The 23,779-nt window shown below is 46.8% G+C and overlaps 1 protein-coding gene across 5 annotated transcripts in view; it reads left to right on the top strand.

Annotated features, from left to right (window-relative positions):
• Window positions 1-23,779, top strand: part of LOC110495439 (collagen alpha-1(XVIII) chain) — a 71,139-nt gene that overhangs the window by 17,696 nt on the left and 29,664 nt on the right. For 2 of the 5 annotated variants that reach the window (XM_036951938.1, XM_036951939.1), the window contains exon 1: window positions 14,433-15,993. The exons of 2 other annotated variants lie outside the window; for them this stretch is intronic. In XM_036951938.1, coding sequence (XP_036807833.1) covers window positions 14,643-15,993 — 1,351 coding nt within the window. In that variant the 5' untranslated portion in view covers window positions 14,433-14,642. Of the gene's footprint in view, window positions 1-14,432; window positions 15,994-23,779 lie in introns of those variants that run through there. One more of the 5 variants, XM_036951942.1, reaches the window with a different exon arrangement.

Consider the following 23,779-nt stretch of genomic DNA (forward strand, 5'->3'; position numbering starts at 1 on the left):
TCTCCTATTCACGTGGCCTGCTGTACTTCATGTTGTTGTCAGCTACAGGTGTGGCCCTGGTATTATAAAGTTACACCATTCAACAAACTCTCGTCCTAGATACTGTACGTAGTCATTTCTAAAGCGCCACTTGCTCTTTGACTGTGTGTTTACAAAATGCACTCCTAATTGTAGACAAGAAACAGTGTTTTAGTCTTAAACTAACACCATTTTCCCAGTCTTTCCTTGAAACAACCTGATTGTAGACTAATTAAAAGAGTGGGAAATTACAGACAGCAGAAAGGAGTCCTGAAAGCTTTTAACGATACAACCAACACCCAATATCCGTCTTTCCTGCTTAGGGAGTGAACGTTATTTAAATCTGACTTCTCTGAAAAGGAAATGAATAGAAATGCCTTCTCTTCAGCAAAATATATTTGACCTAAAAAACAAAAACAAGTGACCCCTCCCCTATACCCCAAATAATAATGAAAACATCAAGTGGATAGCAGAGAACATGCCTACTGTTTACCGTCACTTCTTGGACACACCAGAGCCTTAGATATGCATTAGATAAGCATTAGGCCTATAAGGCAAAGCAGGATTTTTTTTATAGGGCACAGGGCCAGAAGGTTATGGGTTCACAGACCACCATGGACAAGAGTTAGAGTTGAGGTGTAAAGATCTCCTTTATAGTAAAAGCATTGCATGAATCTATCATAGTATTTGCAGGTCTGAGAAAAAAATAGCCTTTTATAAACATTTCATGCAATTCTATGTAATTTTACATATTAGCAGAATCTTTTTAAATACCACACACATTACTGAAATTACAGATTCGGAATGGACAGAGAGATAGACGTATGTGTTCATCTTATCATATTTCTCCAATGCCAAATCAACGAAACTGTCCCTGTCCCTGTAATTAAATCTGAGACATCATTAGAAATCTGAGCATGGTACTTTAAAAAGTTAGGCCTGCCTTTCCACCTCAGACGGAGAAAAATGTAAGCTTTAACTGCTGGCTACTCTTCTTCCATGGCTTAACCCAGTGAGAGAAGGTCTGTCATGTATATATATATATATATATATATATATATAGATATATCTATCTCTCTCTATAGCTCTGTTTACGTTAATTCGCTTTTGGGTCCTCATTCACGCACCGTAACAGAAGAATCCGACCAAGAATGGACCCAGCGACTTCGGATCCTCTCCACTCAGCCGTCGAGATCCAGGGAGCGATGCTAGGCAGACACGAGCAGGAATTGTCTGCTGCTCAACATGCCGTTGAGACCCTGGCCACCCAAGTCTCCAACCTCACAGAACAGGTTCACCATCTCCGCCTCGATCCACCGGCCACTTCCAGGGCTTTCGAATCTCCGGAGCCCAGAATCAATAACCCGCCGTGTTACTCTGGGGAGCCCACTGAATGCCGCTCGTTCCTCACCCAGTGTGATATTGTGTTTTCTCTCCAGCCCAACACTTACTCCAGGAGCACTGCTCGTGTCGCCTACGTCATATCTCTCCTTACTGGACGGGCTCGTGAGTGGGGCACGGCAATCTGGGAGGCAAGGGCTGAGTGTACTAACCAGTATCAGGACTTTAAGGAGGAGATGATACGGGTTTTTGATCGATCTGTTTTTGGGGAGGAGGCTTCCAGGGTCCTGTCTTCCCTATGTCAAGGTAATCGATCCATAACAGACTACTCTATTGAGTTTCGCACTCTTGCTGCCTCCAGTGGCTGGAACGAGCCGGCTTTGCTCGCTCGTTTTCTGGAGGGTCTCCGCGCAGAGGTAAAGGATGAGATTCTCTCCCGGGAGGTTCCTTCCAGCGTGGATTCCTTGATTGAACTCGCTATTCGCATTGAGCGACGGGTTAATCTTCGTCACCGAGCTCGTGGAAAGGAGCTCGCGTTCTCCGTTGCCCCCCTCTCCGCATCACTACCATCTTCCTCTGCCGGCTCGGGTGCTGAGCCTATGCAGCTGGGAGGTATCCGCATCTCGACTAAGGAGAGGGAACGGAGAATCACCAACCGCCTCTGTCTCTATTGCGGTTCTGCTGGTCATTTTGTCACTTCATGTCCAGTAAAAGCCAGAGCTCATCAGTAAGCGGAGGGCTACTGGTGAGCGCTACTACTCCTGTCTCTCCTTCAAGATCCTGCACTACCTTGTCGGTCCATCTACGCTGGACCGGTTCGTCAGCTTCCTGCAGTGCCTTGATAGACTCTGGGGCGGAGGGCTGTTTTATGGACGAGACCTGGGCTCGGGAACATGACATTCCTCTCAGACAGTTAAGGGAGTCCACGGCCTTGTTCACCCTGGATGGTAGTCCTCTCCCCAGGATTCAGCGTGAGACGCTACCTTTAACCCTCACTGTTTCTGGTAATCATAGCGAAACCATTTATTTTTTAATTTTTCGTTCACCTTTTACACCTGTTGTTTTGGGCCATCCCTGGCTAGTTTGTCATAATCCTTCTATTAATTGGTCTAGTAATTCTATCCTCTCCTGGAACGTCTCTTGTCATGTGAAATGTTTAATGTCTGCTATCCCTCCTGTTTCCTCTATCTCTTCTTCACAGGAGGAGCCTGGTGATTTGACAGGGGTGCCGGAGGAATATCACGATCTGCGCACGGTGTTCAGTCGGTCCAGGGCCACCTCTCTTCCTCCACACCGGTCGTATGATTGTAGTATTGATCTCCTTCCGGGAACCACTCCCCCCCGGGGTAGACTATACTCTCTGTCGGCTCCCGAACGTAAGGCTCTCGAAGATTATTTGTCTGTAGCTCTTGCCGCCGGTACCATAGTCCCCTCCTCCTCTCCCGCCGGAGCGGGGTTTTTTTTTGTTAAGAAGAAGGACGGGTCCCTGCGCCCCTGCATAGATTATCGAGGGCTGAATGACATAACAGTGAAGAATCGTTATCCGCTTCCTCTTATGTCTTCAGCCTTCGAGATCCTGCAGGGAGCCAGGTTTTTCACTAAGTTGGACCTTCGTAACGCTTACCATCTCGTGCGCATCAGGGAGGGGGACGAGTGGAAGACGGCGTTTAACACTCCGTTAGGGCACTTTGAGTACCGGGTTCTTCCTTTCGGCCTCGCTAACGCTCCAGCTGTCTTTCAGGCATTAGTCAATGATGTCCTGAGAGACATGCTGAACATCTTTGTTTTCGTTTACCTTGACGATATCCTGATTTTTTCACCGTCACTCCAGATTCATGTTCAGCACGTTCGACGTGTCCTCCAGCGCCTTTTAGAGAATTGTCTTTTTGTGAAGGCTGAGAAGTGCACTTTTCATGCCTCCTCCGTCACATTTCTCGGTTCTGTTATTTCCGCTGAAGGCATTAAGATGGATCCCGCTAAGGTCCAAGCTGTCATTGATTGGCCCGTCCCTAAGTCACGCGTCGAGCTGCAGCGCTTTCTCGGCTTCGCGAACTTCTATCGTCGTTTCATCCGTAATTTCGGTCAGGTGGCAGCTCCTCTCACAGCCCTTACTTCTGTCAAGACGTGCTTTAAGTGGTCCGTTTCCGCCCAGGGAGCTTTTGATCTCCTCAAGAATCGTTTTACATCCGCACCTATCCTTGTTACACCTGACGTCTCTAGACAGTTCGTTGTCGAGGTTGACGCGTCAGAGGTGGGCGTGGGAGCCATTCTTTCTCAGCGCTCCCTCTCTGACGACAAGGTCCACCCTTGCGCGTATTTTTCTCATCGCCTGTCGCCGTCGGAACGTAACTATGATGTGGGAAACCGCGAACTGCTCGCCATCCGCTTAGCCCTAGGCAAATGGCGACAGTGGTTGGAGGGGGCGACCGTTCCTTTTGTCGTTTGGACCGACCATAGGAACCTTGAGTACATCCGTTCTGCCAAACGACTGAATGCGCGTCAGGCGCGCTGGGCGCTGTTTTTCGCTCGTTTCGAGTTCGTGATTTCTTATCGTCCGGGCTCTAAGAACACCAAGCCTGATGCTTTATCTCGTCTCTTCAGTTCTTCAGTAGCCTCCACTGACCCCGAGGGGATTCTCCCTGAGGGGCGTGTTGTCGGGTTGATTGTCTGGGGAATTGAGACTCCGTCGCCGCGCGCTTGTCCTAGGAACCTTCTTTTCGTTCCCGTTCCTACTCGTCTGGCCGTTCTTCAGTGGGCTCACTCTGCCAAGTTAGCCGGCCACCCTGGCGTTCGGGGTACGCTTGCTTCCATTCGCCAGCGTTTTTGGTGGCCCACCCGGGAGCATGACACGCGTCGTTTCGTGGCTGCTTGTTCGGTCTGCGCGCAGACTAAGTCCGGTAACTCCCCTCCTGCCGGCCGTCTCAGGCCGCTTCCCATTCCCTCTCGACCGTGGTCTCACATCGCCTTAGATTTTGTCACCGGACTGCCTTCGTCAGCGGGGAAGACTGTTATTCTTACGGTTGTCGACAGGTTCTCTAAGGCGGCTCATTTTATTCCCCTTGCTAAGCTTCCTTCTGCTAAAGAGACGGCACAAATCATCATCGAGAATGTTTTCAGAATTCATGGCCTTCCGTCAGACGTCGTTTCGGACAGAGGTCCGCAATTCACGTCTCAATTTTGGAGGGAGTTTTGCCGTTTGATTGGGGCTTCCGTCAGTCTCTCTTCCGGCTTTCACCCCCAGTCTAACGGTCAAGCAGAACGGGCCAATCAGACTATTGGTCGCATCTTACGCAGTCTTTCTTTTCGCAACCCTGCGTCTTGGTCAGAACAGCTCCCCTGGGCAGAATACGCCCACAACTCGCTTCCTTCGTCTGCGACCGGGCTATCTCCTTTTCAGAGTAGCCTCGGGTACCAGCCTCCGCTGTTCTCATCTCAGTTCGCCGAGTCCAGCGTCCCCTCCGCTCAGGCTTTTGTCCAACGTTGCGAGCGCACCTGGAAGAGGGTCAGGTCTGCACTTTGCCGTTATAGGGCGCAGACTGTGAGGGCTGCTAATAAGCGTAGAACTAAGAGTCCTAGATATTGTCGCGGTCAGAGAGTTTGGCTCTCCACTCAGAACCTTCCCCTTAAGACCGCTTCTCGCAAGTTGACCCCGCGGTTCATTGGTCCGTTCCGTATTTCTCAGATCATTAATCCTGTTGCAGTTCGACTTCTTCTTCCGCGATATCTTCGTCGCGTCCACCCGGTCTTCCATGTCTCCTGTGTCAAGCCCGTTCTTCGCACCCCCGCTCGTCTTCCCCCCCCCCCCCCCCCCATCCTTGTCGAGGGCGCACCCATCTACAGGGTCCGTAGGATTTTGGACATGCGTCCTCGGGGCCGTGGTCATCAGTACCTAGTAGATTGGGAGGGGTACGGTCCTGAGGAGAGGAGTTGGGTTCCCTCTCGGGACGTGCTGGACCGTGCGCTGATCGATGATTTCCTCCGTTGCCGCCAGGTTTCCTCCTCGAGTGCGCCAGGAGGCGCTCGGTGAGTGGGGCGGTACTGTCATGTATTGTCATGTTGTGTCTTGTTTCTGTCCTTTCCCTTCACCCTGTCTCCCTCTGCTGGTCGTTATTAGGTTACCTTTTCTCCCCCTCTTTCCCCCAGCTGTTCCTTGTCTCCTCCTAACTACCTCGTCAACCCTTTTCCCACCTGTTCCCTTTTTCCCTCTGATTAGTCCTCTATATCTCTCTCTGTTTTTGTTTCTGTCTTTGTCGGATTCTTGTTTGTGTTATTCATGCCTGAACCAGACTATCGTCATGTTTGCTGCAACCTTGTCCTGTCCTGTCGGAATCTGCCGGTCCATCTGAGCCTACGTTTGTTTGTTATTAAAGAAGCTCTGTTTACGTTAATTCGCTTTTGGGTCCTCATTCACGCACCGTAACAAGGTCACAAGTGTATCCCTAATAGCTATCTAGGTTTAAACATCTTCTATTGTACAGAAAGTGAATAGCTTAGTAAATTGAAAGGGACAGAATTAGATAACTTCTCAAGCAAAGTACATTTTTTGTCTCCCTGGCTATAGAAGATTGTGAATGTCAAAGATACGAAACAATAATATCCCCATATGCATTGGAAACAATGATATCCCCATATGCATTGGAAACAATGATATCCCCATATGCATTGGAAACAATGATATCCCCATATGCATTGGAAACAATGATATCCCCATATGCATTGGAAACAATGATATCCCCATATGCATTGGAAACAATGATATCCCCATATGCATTGGAAACAATGATATCCCCATATGCATTGGAAACAATGATATCCCCATATGCATTGGAAACAATGATATCCCCATATGCATTGGAGTCACGTCTTTCCCGGGTATTTTACAACTTGTTTCTAGCATAAAGTATCGCGGACCAAAGCGCTGTTATAGATCACTTTACATAATCAGATCCGTACATGTTTTTCAACATCTTAAGCTGACAAGGCCTGTGCTTTTTGTTGTGTTCTTCTGACCACTGTTCTAACAGTTATTGAAGTCATGATTCCACTACCATGTTTTTGAGCCAGGTCGTTTGTGCCAAAAATCTATAGGCACAGTACTCCCCCATTATCCTGAGCAGAATATCAAAGTGTTGGGACTACTCAACTTTTTTTCTTGTGTCTCTTCTACTGAGTTGGGGAAAGTCAATATATTTGTGGTCGATGACAGTAGATAAGCTAAATATGGAGTATCTATAGACGGTTGTTTTTTATCATACAATATGTTTACAGATCTCAACAGATTTCTTTCTGCTGTTGCCTGAAACCAAGGTCCCCTTGTACTCTAGTTAAAAGATACTTCACAACAAGCATCTTATTGTGTTGCTCTCCTGTCTTCTCTAATGAATCCGGCATTGATACTTGAGAAAAAAAACAGTGTTTTTCAGTTTTACACCCTCTCCTCTGAATATTCCCTGCTTCGCTCTCTGAAAAAAATCCCATTTCGATATCCCACAGTGGGTTCAACCTAGCTCCCCCTCCTTCAAACACAACCACAGACACAACCACAGAATTTAAAATTTCACAATTCCTGACATTTAATCCTAGTACAAATTCCCTGTCTTAGGTCAGTTAGGATCACCACTTTATTTTAAGAATGTGAAATGTCAGAATAATAGTAGAGAGAATTATTTCTTTCAGCTTTTATTTCTTTCATCATATTCCCAGTGGGTCAGAAATTTACATGCACTCAATTAGTATTTGGTAGCATTGCCTTTAAATTGTTTAACTTGGGTCAAATGTCTCGGGTTCCACAAGCTTCCCACAATAAGTTGGGTGAATTTTGGCCCATTCCTCCTGACAGAGCTGGTATAACTGAGTCAGGTTTGTAGGCCTCCTTGCTTGCACACGCTTTTTCAGTTCTGCTCACAACATTTCTATAGGATTGAGGTCAGGGCTTTGTGATGGCCACTCCAATACCTTGACTTTGTTGTCCTTAAGCCATTTTTGTTTAAAGGCACAGTCAACTTAGTGTATGTAAACTTCTGACCCACTGGAATTGTGATACAGTGAATTATAAGTTAAATAATCTGTCTGTAAACAATTGTTGGAAAAATTACTTGTGTCATGCACAAAGTAGATGTCCTAACCGACTTGCCAACACTATAGTTTGTTAACAAGAAATGTGTGGAGTGGTTGAAAAACAAGTTTTAATGACTCCAACCTAAGTGTATGTAAACTTCCGACTTCAACTGTAAGTGAGTATTAGTTGAACTCATGAGTGAAATAACACACACACTAGACACAGCTTTTTTCCTCATCTCAGTGTAGTATGTGTAGTCCACTCGACAGTAGATGGCAGCATTTCATGCATTTTTGTTAATTTATTTGCACACAGATTCCAATACCCCTCTCCATAATGATGGTGCCTCAATGCAATGGTTCCCTATTCAATGCTCCCCTTTACTGGTGGCTGTGTTTATTGTAAGCTCTTACCAGTAAATCAACTTCTCATAGCTATAACCCACAAGTACATCAGTGGAGGCTACTGAGGGGAGGACAGCTCATAGTAATGGCTGAAATGGAGTGAATGGAATGGTATCAAGCACATGTTTTGGATACCATTCCATTCACTTCACTCCACCCATTATTATGAGCCGTCCTCCCCTCAGTAGCCTCCAATGAAGTACATGGACAATTCATGGGCTACAAATCAATCAATTAATCTACTATTTATTGTCCCATTGCCAATCTCATCTTGTGAGGTGCTGTTGTAAATTATACTGTGTTCTCTGTTAGAGTAAGGGTGAAATATAAATACAGAACAAAGTAGCGTGCTGAACTGTCTGTGTGAGGCTCTGGATGGTGTGCTGAGGGTGTGCTGAGCTGTCTGTGTGAGGCTCTGGATGTCCTGGGAGTGCTGAACTGTCTGTGAGAGGCTGTGGATGTCCTGGGAGTGCTGAGCTGTCTGTGTGAGGCTCTGGGTGTCCTGGGAGTGCTGAGCTGTCTGTGAGAGGCTGTGGATGTCCTGGGAGTGCTGAGCTGTCTGTGTGAGGCTCTGGATGTCCTGGGAGTGCTGAGCTGTCTGTGAGAGGCTGTGGATGTCCTGGGAGTGCTGAGCTGTCTGTGTGAGGCTCTGGATGTCCTGGGAGTGCTGAGCTGTCTGTGTGAGGCTCTGGATGTCCTGGGAGTGCTGAGCTGTCTGTGTGAGGCTCTGGATGGCCTGGGAGTGCTGAACTGTCTGTGAGAGGCTGTGGATGTCCTGGGAGTGCTGAACTGTCTGTGAGAGGCTGTGGATGTCCTGGGAGTGCTGAACTGTCTGTGAGAGGCTGTGAATGGCCGGGGTGTTAGAGAGTGTTGTGTTGGGTCCAATGGCGGACTGGTTGATGGTGGTCAGTTCAGAGTCAGACTCAGAGCAGGAACCTTCAGGTACAACTTAAAGGCACAAACCTAAACATGTAGGCTATGATTTTAGATGAATATGTGCTTTGTTTATGAGATTATCAGTAGGACTGTAATCGGGGGGCATACCTTGTACATTTGTATGTGCTATGATTGGTGTATTCCTAGTGAGTTTGAGGGTGCACCCATAGCCATAGCATACCTTGAAAACTCAGTGTTCAGATAGGCTACTTGTTGGTCAGTCCCAAATGTTTGTATATTGTAATGTGGATAACTTTCTTCCCAGATGAACATAGTGGCCAAATGTATAACTAGTTTGGTACCTGTTGCATCAACAAATAGGGTTAGCCTACAAAATTAGCAGTCTGGTGGTTTGCATGAACAGGGTGGCCTGGGATGGAGTCAAATTCCCGGCCAGAATTATTGTTTCAGTCCGCCCCTGGTTGGGTCCATACAGCTGTGGTGGGGGTATTTAACAATGTGGGGTCCTGACATGCTCTCACTGTAAATCCCCTTCCATAAACCTTAACTAATTACTTGGAAGATCTCTATAGTCCTCTAGTACTATTTGCCAAGGACTAGAGGATGTGTGTGTGCGTGCGTGCTTGCGCATGTGCGTGAATGAAATGAGCTTTTAAACAGCATTTTTTTCCTTTCAGAACCATGACAAAATGTGTAGATTTGCAGGAAATTACTTTGAAAACAGCAAAATGTCCTCTCGCCTGCCAAGATGGAGGCCTCTAAAATGTTCTTTCCCAGGCCCATTGCCACGCCCACCACCTAAGTCCCTTTTTTATCCAGAAAAAACCCTGTAATGTATAGTAAGTACATTGGCAATCCATGGTTTTCCCATGTTAAGGAAGGTCAATTAGTCTTAGATATTTTTGTGATAAGCTGGATACTCTTCATAATACATCACTTGGATAGGTTGCCTCAATTACACACAAATAGTTCAGATCTGTCACCAGCAGAAAATGTAACAGTGAAAAGAACCCATTACAATATCCCAACCATTTTATGACAGTTAGTCCACCCATGTTGGGTTAATATAACACAAATGAGGAGACAAATGCATCACACCACAGACATGTGCATATTTCCTCTCTAGATCTCTTCTCTTTAACCATGTAGACCCCTAGCTAGGCAGTGACAGTTCTTTCCCCATGTAGACCTCCTAGCTAGGCAATGACAGTTCTTTCTCCATGTAGACCTCCTAGCTAGGCAGTGTCAGTTCTTTCCCCATGTAGACCTCCTAGCTTGGCAGTGTCAGTTATTTCCCCATGTAGACCTCCTAGCTAGGCAGTGTCAGTTCTTTCTCCATGTAGACCCCTAGCTAGGCAGTGTCAGTTCTTTAACCATGTAGACCTCCTAGCTAGGCAGTGTCAGTTCTTTCCCCATGTAGACCTCCTAGCTAGGCAGTGTCAGTTCTTTCTCCATGTAGACCCCATAGCTAGGCAGTGTCAGTTCTTTCCCCATGTAGACCTCATAGCTTGGCAGTGTCAGTTCTTTACTCATGTAGACCTCCTAGCTAGGCAGTGTCAGTTTTTTTAACCATGTAGACACCTAGCTAGGCAGTGTCAGTTCTTTCTCCATGTAGACCTCCTAGCTAGGCAGTGACAGTTCTTTAACCATGTAGACCTCCTAGCTAGGCAGTGTCAGTTCTTTCTCCATGTAGACCTCCTAGCTAGGCAGTGACACTTCTGTAACCATGTAGACCTCCTAGCTTGGCAGTGTCAGTTCTTTAACCATGTAGACCCCCTAGCTAGGCAGTGTCAGTTCTTTAACCATGTAGACCTCCTAGCTAGGCAGTGTCAGTTCTTTCCCCATGTAGACCTCCTAGCTAGGCAATGACAGTTCTTTCTCCATGTAGACCTCCTAGCTAGGCAGTGTCAGTTCTTTCCCCATGTAGACCTCCTAGCTAGGCAGTGTCAGTTCTTTCCCCATGTAGACTTCCTAGCTAGGCAGTGACACTTTTTTAACCATGTAGACCTCCTAGCTTGGCAGTGTCAGTTCTTTAACCATGTAGACCTCCTAGCTAGGCAGTGACACTTCTTTAACCATGTAGACCTCCTAGCTTGGCAGTGTCAGTTCTTTAACCATGTAGACCCCCTAGCTAGGCAGTGTCAGTTCTTTAACCATGTAGACCTCCTAGCTAGGCAGTGTCAGTTCTTTCCCCATGTAGACCTCCTAGCTAGGCAATGACAGTTCTTTCTCCATGTAGACCTCCTAGCTAGGCAGTGTCAGTTCTTTCCCCATGTAGACCTCCTAGCTTGGCAGTGTCAGTTCTTTCCCCATGTAGACTTCCTAGCTAGGCAGTGACAGTTCTTTAACCATGTAGACCTCCTAGCTAGGCAGTGTCAGTTCTTTAACCATGTAGACCCCCTAGCTAGGCAGTGTCAGTTCTTTAACCATGTAGACCTCCTAGCTAGGCAGTGTCAGTTCTTTAACCATGTAGACCCCCTAGCTAGGCAGTGTCAGTTCTTTAACCATGTAGACCACTAGCTAGGCAGTGACAGTTCTTTAACCATGTAGACCCCCTAGCTAGGCAGTGACAGTTCTTTAACCATGTAGACCACTAGCTAGGCAGTGACACTTCTTTAACCATGTAGACCCCCTAGCTAGGCATTGACAGTTCTTTAACCATGTAGACCACTAGCTAGGCAGTGACACTTCTTTAACCATGTAGACCCCCTAGCTAGGCAGTGACACTTCTTTAACCATGTAGACCTCCTAGCTAGGCAGTGTCAGTTCTTTAACCATGTAGACCCCCTAGCTAGGCAGTGACAGTTCTTTAACCATGTAGACTCCTAGCTTGGCAGTGACACTTCTTTAACCATGTAGACCTCCTAGCTAGGCAGTGCCAGTTCTTTAACCATGTAGACCCCCTAGCTAGGCAGTGACACTTCTTTAACCATGTAGACCTCCTAGCTAGGCATTGACACTTCTTTAACCATGTAGACCTCCTAGCTAGGCAGTGACAGTTCTTTAACCATGTAGACCTCCTAGCTAGGCAGTGACACTTCTTTAACCATGTAGACCTCCTAGCTAGGCAGTGACAGTTCTTTAACCATGTAGACCTCCTAGCTAGGCAGTGACACTTCTTTAACCATGTAGACCTCCTAGCTAGGCAGTGACAGTTCTTTAACCATGTAGACCCCCTAGCTAGGCAGTGACACTTCTTTAACCATGTAGACCTCCTAGCTAGGCAGTGCCAGTTCTTTAACCATGTAGACCCCCTAGCTAGGCAGTGACACTTCTTTAACCATGTAGACCTCCTAGCTAGGCAGTGACACTTCTTTAACCATGTAGACCTCCTAGCTAGGCAGTGACACTTCTTTAACCATGTAGACCTCCTAGCTAGGCAGTGACAGTTCTTTAACCATGTAGACCCCCTAGCTAGGCAGTGACACTTCTTTAACCATGTAGACCTCCTAGCTAGGCAGTGACACTTCTTTAACCATGTAGACCCCCTAGCTAGGCATTGACAGTTCTTTAACCATGTAGACCCCCTAGCTAGGCAGTGACACTTCTTTAACCATGTAGACCCCCTAGCTAGGCATTGACAGTTCTTTAACCATGTAGACCCCCTAGCTAGGCATTGACAGTTCTTTAACCATGTAGAATCCTAGCTAGGCATTGACAGTTATTTAACCATGTAGACCCCCTAGCTAGGCAGTGACACTTCTTTAACCATGTAGACCCCCTAGCTAGGCAGTGACACTTCTTTAACCATGTAGACCTCCTAGCTAGGCAGTGACACTTCTTTAACCATGTAGACCTCCTAGCTAGGCAGTGACACTTCTTTAACCATGTAGACCTCCTAGCTAGGCAGTGACACTTCTTTAACCATGTAGACCTCCTAGCTAGGCAGTGACACTTCTTTAACCATGTAGACCCCCTAGCTAGGCAGTGACACTTCTTTAACCATGTAGACCACTAGCTAGGCAGTGACACTTCTTTAACCATGTAGAATCCTAGCTAGGCAGTGACACTTCTTTAACCATGTAGACCTCCTAGCTAGGCAGTGACACTTCTTTAACCATGTAGACCTCCTAGCTAGGCAGTGACACTTCTTTAACCATGTAGAATCCTAGCTAGGCAGTGACACTTCTTTAACCATGTAGACCTCCTAGCTAGGCAGTGACACTTCTTTAACCATGTAGACCTCCTAGCTAGGCAGTGACACTTCTTTAACCATGTAGACCTCCTAGCTAGGCAGTGACACTTCTTTAACCATGTAGACTCCTAGCTAGGCAGTGACACTTCTTTAACCATGTAGACTCCTAGCTAGGCAGTGACTCTTATTTAACCATGTAGACCTCCTAGCTAGGCAGTGACAGTTCTTTAACCATGTAGACCTCCTAGCTAGGCATTGACACTTCTTTAACCATGTAGACCCCCTAGCTAGGCAGTGACACTTCTTTAACCATGTAGACCTCCTAGCTAGGCAGTGCCAGTTCTTTAACCATGTAGACCCCCTAGCTAGGCAGTGCCAGTCTTCCTGTCTGATGAGGATGACCATCAGTCTCTCCATCCTGGTCTCAGTGGTCCCAGCTGTCCCTGTTACCAACCAAGAGTGTTTTGAAAAAGGACCACCTGGTTGGCCCTGTGGTTATGGATCATGTTTCTCTCCCTTTGTTGTGTTTTGGCCAGTTTCACTATTCACACAGTACAAACACTCACATAGTCCTGACTGGACCGTTTCCCTCCATCTATGCATATGCATTCACACGTGACCATAAGAATACTCTTATGCATTCACACATTTTACTATAAGAATACTGTGTGTGGTATCTCATTCCAGCAGAATGAGATACCAGTGCTTCTCTAGGAGTCTATCAGTCATGTGGTTGGGGTGCATTAGGGGTGCATTAGGGGTTTAGGAGGGGTAGCAGGGTTGTGGGAGGTCTGTCTGTGTCAGGAGGAATGTGCAACAGCTGGATAGTGAAGACGGACAGGGACAGGGGTGACGGGGTAACTGGGCATCAGGGGCACCCAGGACTGAGCCAGGCTGTGGGAACCATGGAGCGGGGAAATTACTGGAAGTTTTTCTCAGATGAGGCAATGGGCTGGCCGTTAGGCCCCTGGGGGCCGAGAGCTTAAAACATCTATCAGATACGCTCCTCCTGAACCTCTCCGCTCTCAGCTGTTCTCCCTCATTTTCTTCATCCTTCGCTCTGTCTCATTTGGTCACTCACTCACTCACTCACTCAGTCACTCACTCACTCACACAGCTGTAAAATAATGAATGACCTCAAAGGTATGGCCAGTTATGTCATATATTTTTACAAGAGCTGTGAGTAGATGATGGAGTTCACCAACCTATTCACATTTGTAATGGTAGAGATACTATATGAACCCAGTGAATGGGTCTCCCTCCCTCTCTCTCTCTCTCTGTCTCTCTCTGTCTCTCTCTGTGTGTGGTGTGGTGTGTCTTCTGTCTGTGTGTGTGTGTCAGTGTGCATGTTCTCTTCATTGAGGACTGTGTGTATGAGGGGGACCCACTCATCAACCTAGTAACAGGAGGGAGGGGCCAGAATGTGAGGGAGAAATTCATATTTACCAATGAAGCCCCTCTCCAGCACAGTAACCCCACCTCCTCATTTGTGTGTGTGTGTGTGTGTGTGTGTGTGTGTGTGTGTGTGTGTGTGTGTGTGTGTGTGTGTGTGAGAGATTCTGCAGTGGACTGGCGCATGGAGTGAAAGGAGGGTCAGTGTGTGTGTGTGCATGCTAACAGTGTGCCTTATGGACAGAGGGGGCTTGAGTGACTGTTGACTAGCCGGCTAGTAGGTGGAGGAACAGTAAGAACACAGACAGAACTCCGTGCTTGTTGGATCCAGTGTTTGTTGTGGAATCTATACTCTCAGACAAGGAGGTTCTGGGTGACGGTGGGTTGAAGGAGCGGGATGTCTAAGATGACGTTGTGGTTGGGCCTTCTCCTGGCTCTCAGCGCAGGTCATCTGGATGCTTGGTTCTGGAACAAGGACCCTGATCCTACTACCCAAGCCCCAACGAAGGCTCCGCCACTGGGCAAGGCAGGAGGACAGCCCAAGAGAGGTGAGGAGAACCTGGCAGGGGTTGGGGCAGAAATCATCAACGTGGCTGATGGGATCCGTAAGTTTGTGCAGACGTGGGACGCGACCCCAACCACTTGGACTGACGGTGGAGTGGCGAGCCCTACCACACAGACGGTTAATAAGGAGGAGTCTGGTTCTGGGGAAGGATCTGGGTCTGGGTCTAAGGAAGGATCTGGGTCTGGGTCTGGGGAAGGATCTGGGTCTGGGTCTAAGGAAGGATCTGGGTCTGGGGAAGGATCTGGGTCTGGGTCTAAGGAAGGATCTGCGTCTGGGGAAGGATCTGGGTCTGGGTCTAAGGAAGGATCTGGGTCTGGGGAAGGATCTGGGTCTGGGTCTAAGGAAGGATCTGGGTCTGGGGAAGGATCTGGGTCTGGGTCTAAGGAAGGATCTGGGTCTGGGGAAGGATCTGGGTCTGGGTCTAAGGAAGGATCTGGGTCTGGGGAAGGATATGGGTCTGGGTCTAAGGAAGGATCTGGGTCTGGGGAAGGATATGGGTCTGGGTCTAAGGAAGGATCTGGGTCTGGGTCTGTGTCTAAGGAAGGATCTGGGTCTGGGTCTGAGATGGGTTCAGGATCAGGGTCTGGTTCAGCGTCTGGTGTAGGGTCTGGGTTTGGATCGGGGGTTGAGTCTGGTGTAGGTTCAGGGACCGGCTCGGGTTCTGGGTCAGGGCTTGGAGAAAGGGAAAGCTTGGTTCTCCCCACTAACCTAACAGATGACCTCACAGGGGTTGAGGGGGTGAAACAGGGCGAACCAAAGACCAACCTCTCTGACATCACTTCTCATGACCACAATGGAACCTGCCACCTCGTGTCCTCTGATTGGCCGATCTGCATATCAAGGGGGTCGAAGCATTTCTCGCTGCCCAACTTCCTGAACCACACCTCTGTGGAGGAGGTTGGCATGGCCCTGAGAGAGTGGGCGTGGCTGGCCAAGGCGGGGTGCCACCATGGAGCCGAATGGTTCCTCTGCCTCCTCCTCGTTCCCAGGTGCCCGCTGCCTGGCCAGGTGCTCGACAAGGTTCCCCTGCTGCCTTGCTGCAGCTTCTGCCAAGTCCTGCAAGACAGCTGCTGGCCAGCCCTGGATGACGGGCGACTTCCTGTAGAGTGTAATTTGCTGCCCGACAGGGATCAGGAGGCGGGGTTGCGGTGTCCGCCATGCGTGTCAGTTAGTCATCGGAAAGGTAAAACCGCGGGTTAGAATGTATCCTGTTTGGAGATACATTTTGAATCCGGTTGTCTGGTCAGCTGTGTGTGTGTGTGTGTGTGTGTGTGTGTGTGTGTGTGTGTGTGTGTGTGTGTGTGTGTGTGGGCGGGCGGGCTTGTGCACGTGTGTTTAACACACCTTTGTGAAGCAGCATAGACACGCGTTATCCTTCAAAATGCTTGTGTGGACTTTCATGGACTGCTGATGATTGTACCTTGTTTTGGGGTCAATCATACTCCACTGCACGTGCTCAGAAGTGTGACATGAACACAAGCATGACTGACCGGCACTATAGACCACCAACCTGGGACCATTTGCATGTTGTGTATGAATGTTAACGTTAATAATAATGTTTTGTCTGCATAGACTGGAGACAATCCATGAAATATACATAAAGCATGAGACAAAATCATGCCACAGCATGTTGTTTTCAGACAGTGGAAAATACATGTCCTGCATTCTTCCCAATACAGCATTTATGAGTATTCAGATATGCTCGTACCGAACCCACAAAGGAACAGGAAGACTTCTATAAGCTCTACCTGGGCTTTAGCTCGGCAGGCTATGGCAGCTCAATAAATCATTCCCAGCTGAGTATGCATGGGAGAATTGATTGTCTGAGTTCAGAGTCACAGCACATTAAACGCATCAAGCCATATTTATCACACAGCTGTTTTCCCGTGGGGATTTGTAAGTGCTCAGGTTTCTTAGCATGTTATTGAAAATGTTTTTCATTGTCCGTGTTAACTTTACTTTTACCAAGTAGGGTAGGAGTTTAGATAAAGTTGAAAAGTTATCGTAAACCATAGTCCTATAAAATAGGGGTTAGGCTGTAAAGCCACTATTTTTGGAAGGCTCATTTAAAAGAAATGCATTGCAGTGTACTAGTATATATATATGTCACTGTTTTCCTCATTGTAATACATGACAGAATAGGTCAATATGAGACAGGATAGAAAGACTGTTTCCTTATATTGGCTGTACTCATTTCATCGTAGTTTGCACTCGTCGTGTTTTTGCCCGACAAGATAAATTACTTCAGAACATGTTCATTTGTGATTTACTTGGTGCTTCAGTTTGCCAAGCAAAGCAGTGGAACAGCACGTGCTTGTCAGCATGTCGTTCTCTTCTGGGATGCATTCCTAGACTTGTACATACACACTGAATCAAACACACACACACACACACACACACACGCACACACACACGCACACACACACACACACACACACACACACACACACACACACACACACACACACACACACACACACACAGTGCACTCTTTCCTTTGTTTACTTGAGTTCACTTGTCATTTGAGATGGGAGTTTAAATGGAAAGTCCCTGTTTTGTTGTGGAGTTGATGTTAGTCTGTGTTATGGGGACTGTCCCTTAGGCCTCTCTATCACTGTTGTGCCTTTTTCTATTCCAGTATCCTGTTTTACTGAGTTCACTAAGTTTGTCCTATCAGCATGAGAGGTGGAGATGGATGAAGGGATGCATGGGTTAATGGGTAGGCTGATGATGGGCCTATAGGTAGAAGGATGGAAACAAACTGTTACAAACAGCCATCTTAAGATTTGACTCAACTATCTGGCTGAAGAGGGTCAACCATCTTGTCTCTGTCAATCTACAAAGCATTTTCACGCCACTATCTGTACCAATGGAATTTGGCTTGGTGGGCGACAATCAATCCGACCCTTATCGAGATGCGAGATCCTTTCATTGCCATCTTTATATTACATAGCCTACATACTGTATTCTAGTATTTCTGGGACTCAATCAATGTCTGAAATCAGTGAGCATGAGGATTGGAGTGAAGAATGTTTCTAGAAGGAGTGAATGATGCCTTCTCAGCAGAGCAGACTACTGCAGTCTGAACAATGGTTTCATCTCATCCACACTGGTGCTGTTATGGACAGTATGGGGTGCGTGGCTGGGGGTGGTAGATTCATGGACAATGATCTGCTCTGGGGAAGAGTGTTGCGATTCTGCCCTCTGGTGTGGGAGAAAGGGTGAGGGTGTCCTTGCGTGCCCCCTTCCAACAAGGAGCTGTCTGATTCGGATCAGACCGGGGCACGGAATCTCCACGAGGGGTCATGGGTCGCACCCACATTTTTACACAGTGTGTCAGTGACAGTTGGATGTAAAGAGTCGAAATGAGTCAATGAAACGTCCAGTCATCCATGTGAAGAAGAGTAAAGAGAAAAACAAAGAGAAAGAGAGAGTCGTTTGTGTCGGGGATTTACCAGTTCATTACATGTGAAGGTTCACGTTGGTTCACTGGGAAACAAGTGGGTGGTAAAGCATGCTTGTTGCCCGCATTGATGTTATCATGCAGTGGATCATGTTTCGTAATAAACAAGTGTTGATTTTTGTAATATCTGTTATTTAAATGGATGTTATAGGTATGTAGGTAGCAAAACCCTTGCTCTACAGTATACCAACTCAAATCACTGCAGACAGTTGAATTTCCAGAGGATTCCAAGTATGGGCAAAATCTCTGAAAGATGGGCCCTTGCCAGAGAAAACCTAGCTGCTGTGGCGCCAAATGTTATGTTATGTTATGTATGACCAATCCAACCATTAGCTTGAATAGCAGAATGGGGCTGATTTTCAGCAAATTGAGCCAATGTACAAGGTTGGATTTAGTGATGTCATCTTTGTGGAGTGCTCTGCTTTCTTGTTTCCTGTTCCACCATCAGTCATCTTTAACTGACCATACCCGGGGTTTGGTCAAATATGGATTAAGGGCTGACCTGGGAACAGTGGAAATGCCATAGATGTCACAGCTGTGTTGCCTCACTCTGAAGTGTTAACTGATGGGCTTTCAGTTCTGGCACTGCTCCCCTTTCTGTAGCTCTCCGGGTCCAGTTGGTCTGGTCCTCTGGGATGTGTCACAGCTGGAGAGGTTGGACCATTCAGACTTTCTAACAGGGGGGTCCTTGGAGAGGATGGAAAGTGGCGTTAAATACTCTATATCTCAAACACCAGCTGACATCTGTCTGTTTCTGGTACAGTAAGATCAGTGTTTCACATTAAAGCCTGTTCCAATGGTCTTTGATGGGCTTGTCACCACCTCTAACAAGCATTGCAAGTTAGCACCAATAAACAATGATGATGGTTTCACTTTTGGCTACGTACATTTATTTTATTTATTTTTTTACCCCTTTTTCTCCCCAATTTCGTGGTATCCAATTGGTAGTTACAGTCTTGTCCCATTGCTGCAACTCCCGTACGAACTCGGGAGAGGCGAAGGTCACGAGCCGTGCGTCCTCTGAAACACAACCGTACCAAGGGTTGCTTCTTGACACAATGACTGCTCAACCCGGAAGCCAGCCGCACCAATGTGTCGGAGGAAACACCGTGCACCTGGCGACCGTGTCAGCGTGCACTGTGCCCGACCCGCCACAGGAGTCGCTAGTGCGCGATAGGGCAAGGACATACCTGCTGGCCAAACCCTCCCCTAACCCGAACGACACTCGGCCAATTGTGCACCGGCCCATGGGTCTCCCGGTCTCGGCCGGCTGCGACAGAACCTGGACTCCAACCAGGATCTCTAGTGGCACAGCTAGCACTGTGATGCAGTGCCTTAGACCACTGCGCCTCTCGGGAGGCCACCGGCTACTTACATTACTGTAATTAAAGTACATTCTTATGTCCGTACAGTAGTTTTTGGCACTGTCATCTTTGAAACCTGGGGGTTTAAACAAACAGTTGTTTGATGTTCGGCCTCTGGGTCTCTCTGATGCATCATTGAATTAGGAAAATAGTTTTCTGTTGCTCTTTGCACATAGTTAGTAGGCCTTCTGATTTTCCCAAACAATTACTTATTACAGTTTTCAGACGAAGAGAACAGCACCATTGCTTCAGCGCGGTCTCGAGGCAATGAAGCATTTTACAACGAGGTAGCATTCTGTTAACTTTTTTATTGTTCACTGTGACATACCTAAGTTTATTTAAAACAGAGTGAAACTCAGACGTGAGGTAACTAGATGGATTGTAGTTGAGTCAATGTTTGGGTTGTGGGACATTTTATGTACGCCCTCTTGGCTTGTTGTAAGAGGAAGCTCTTTGCTAGGATAACAGAAGTGAAGAGGAGAGGATGAAGATAGGATAGAGAGGCGAGGGGATAAAATAACGTTATACAGTACATACGGAAAGTATTCAGGCCCCATGACTTTTTCCATATTTTGTCACATTACAGACTTATTCTGAAATGGATTACATTATTTTTTCCCCTCATCAATCTATACATATTACCCCATAATCACAATGCAAAAACAGGTTTTTTTTTTTTTTTTGCAAAAAACTCCTTATTTACATAAGTATTCAGACCCTTTGCTATGAGATTCAAAAATGGAGCTCAGGTGCATTCTGTTTCCATTGATCATCCTTGAGATGTTTCTACAACTTGATTGGAGTCCACCTGTGCTAAATTAAATTGATTTTACATGATTTGGAAAGGCACACACCTGCCTATATAAGGTCCCACAGTTGACAGTGCATGTCAGAGCCAAAACCAAGCCATGAGGTCAAAGGAGTTGTCCGTAGAGCTCCGAGACAGGATTGTGTCGAGGCACAGATCTAAGGAAGGTTACCAAAACATTTCTGCAGCAATGAAGGTCCCCAAGAACACAGTGGCCTCCATCATTCTGAGCAATCGGAGGAGAAGGGCGTTGGTCAGGGAGGTGACAAAGAACCCAAACCCAAACAAGATTCTCTGGTCTGATGAAACCAAGATTAAACTCTTTGGCCTAAATGCCAAGCGTCATGTCTGGAGGAAACCTGGCACCATCCCTACGGTGAAGCATGGGGGTAGCAGCATCATGCTGTGGGGATGTTTTTCAGTGGCAGGGACTGGGAGACTAGTCAGGATCGAGGGAAAGATGAACAGAGCAAAGTACAGAGTGCTCAGGACCTCAGACTGGGACGAAGGTTCACCTTCCAAAAGGACAACGATCCTAAGCACACAGCCAAGACAACGCAGAAGTGTTTTCGGGAAGAGTCTCAGAATGTCCTTGAGTGGCCCAGCCAGAGTCCGGACTTGAACCCGATCAAACATCTCTGGAGAGACCTGAAAATAGAGGTGCAGCGACGCTCCCCATCCAATCTGACAGAGCTTGAGGGGATCTTAAGAGGAAAATGGGAGAAACTCCCCAAATACAGGTGTGCCAAACTTGTAGCGTCATACCCAAGAAGACTTGAGGCTGTAATTGAGTAAAGGGTATGATACTTACGTAAAACGTCCTATTTTGTTTATTTTTAATACATTTGCAAAAATATCTAAACCTTTTTTTGCTAAGTCATTATGGGGTATTGTGTGTAGATTGATAACGGAAACATTTTTTAAAATCAATTTTAGAATAAGGCTGTAACGTAACAAAATGTTGAAAAAGTCAAGGGGTCTGAATACTTTCTGAATGCACTGTATATACAGCTAAATATATCAAATTTCAACACTGACATAAATGTAACTGTTTATTTTATTCACCAAGGAAGATTGATTCATTCTCAGTGTAATGTATTGTTATGGATATGAATGACTGCAGGTTGGTGTATGTATTCATTGGCAAGCAGGGTTTTTGTGGCTACAAGATTTCTCACGTTTTTTCTAGATTGTATTCGTATAGTGCTTTCCATCATGTCTAAAAGTATTTCATACCGTAACTCACCCTCATCCACTAACACCTACCTGGGTGATACAACATGGCAGCCATTTTGTGCTTCACTGAAACCACCCATCAGCTTAGTCATGGTCTGAGAGCCAGTCGTTAGGCCTCGTCCCAAGCCACTTCAGCATGTTTAGACTGGCAGGCCTGTTGTGCTGGCCTCTGGGCCCAGACGCTGGGTACTGTACTTAACAAGCTTATTGGATTCCCACATGGTCCATTTTCACATGCACAGACACACACACACACACACACACACACACACACACACACACACACACACACACACTCACATGCATAGACACACACACACTCACATGCATAGACACACACACACACACACACACACACACACACACACACACACACACACACACACACACACACTCACATGCATAGACACACACACACTCACATGCATAGACACACACACACACACACGCACACGCACACACACACACACACACACACACTCACATGCATACACACACACACACACACACACACACACACACACACACACACACACACACACACACACACACACACACACACACACACACACACACACACACACATGCATAGACACACACACACACACTCACATGCATAGACAGACACACACACACACAGACACACAAACAAACACACACGCACACACACACACACATATCCTTGTTTTGGGTTCTTTAGTTTGTGCATGACATTCTATGGTCAGTGCATGCATTGAGGCCACTCACTTCACAAAATGATGCTTCCATGTTATTCCAAATATGGAAGTTCATGATATTTCCGGTGACATACAGAGATCAGGTCTCATACAGTGCATTCAGTTTTCAGACCCCTTCACTTTTTCCAATTTGCAGTCTTATTCTAAAATTGATTAAATTGTTTATTATCCTCATCAATCTACACACAATACTCCATAATGACAAAGCAAGAACAAGTTTTTAGATTTTTTTGCAAATTTAAAATGGGCACTGTAGGCCATGGATTTCCCAATCTGGGGGAGATGGGAATATATTCCCTATTGGGATGGGACATCAGCAGTACGTAATTGACAGGATATTCCCTTAATCTATATCTGACTGGGAATCCCTGGAACGCTGTAAGGTTCCCTATTACTGCAGTGCTGTGGAACGTCTCTGAGCGTTGCCAGGATAGCGTGAAGGATCAGACCAGTGTGGAGAATCATGGAATCATGTCAGATTGGGAACAGGGAAGGGAAGCTGCCTGCCTGGCCAGCCACCCTGGTCCCATGTGGCTCAGCTGCTAAATGACTGAAATGAAATGTGATCCTGGGATGTGGTGGTGGTGTTCCCACGTTCTCCTCTGTCAACACGACATCTGCCTGCATGGGAATCCCCATTCAATGCAGTGCAACTCAGTCCCAGTTGATTTTGTATAGTGCAGTACAAGTGAGTGAGTCGATGGATTCTCTGTTATGACATCCATGTTGGTAAACATGGCTGGTATGTAACTGACAATACTTTCTGACAGCTATAGTGAATACATTCCAAATTCCTCTTTTGTTCTGCCTCTCTTATCTAACTTTTTCATTGTCGTTCCTTGTTATGTTTGGTAGACAGAAATCAGTTACTCCCTGAGGCTCTTTTGTGACTCGGGTTAGTGTTGAGTTAGTGTCTGCGGTAGTGTTGGTTTAGTGTCTGCGGTAGTGTTGGGTTAGTGTCTGCGGTAGTGTTGGGTTAGTGTCTGCAGTAGTGTTGGTGTAGGGTTGGGTTAGTGTCTGTGGTAGTGTTGGTTAGTGTCTGCGGTAGTGTTGAGTTAGTGTCTGCAGTAGTGTCTGCGGTAGGGTTGGGTTAGTGTCTGCAGTAATGTTGGTTAGTGTCTGCGGTAGTGTTGGTTAGTGTCTGCAGTAGTGTCTGTGGTAGTGTTGGGTTAGTGTCTGCGGTAGTGTTGAGTTAGTGTCTGCGGTAGTGCTGGGTTAGTGCCTGCGATAGTGTTGGGTTAGTGTCTGCGGTAGTGTTGGTTAGTGTCTGCGGTAGTGCTGAGTTAGTGCCTGCAGTAGTGCTGGGTTAGTGTCTGCGGTAGTGTTGGGTTAGTGACTGTGGTAGTGCTGGGTTAGTGCCT

This window comes from Oncorhynchus mykiss, chromosome 18 (assembly GCF_013265735.2).
Source record: "Oncorhynchus mykiss isolate Arlee chromosome 18, USDA_OmykA_1.1, whole genome shotgun sequence".
NCBI lineage: Eukaryota > Metazoa > Chordata > Actinopteri > Salmoniformes > Salmonidae > Oncorhynchus > Oncorhynchus mykiss.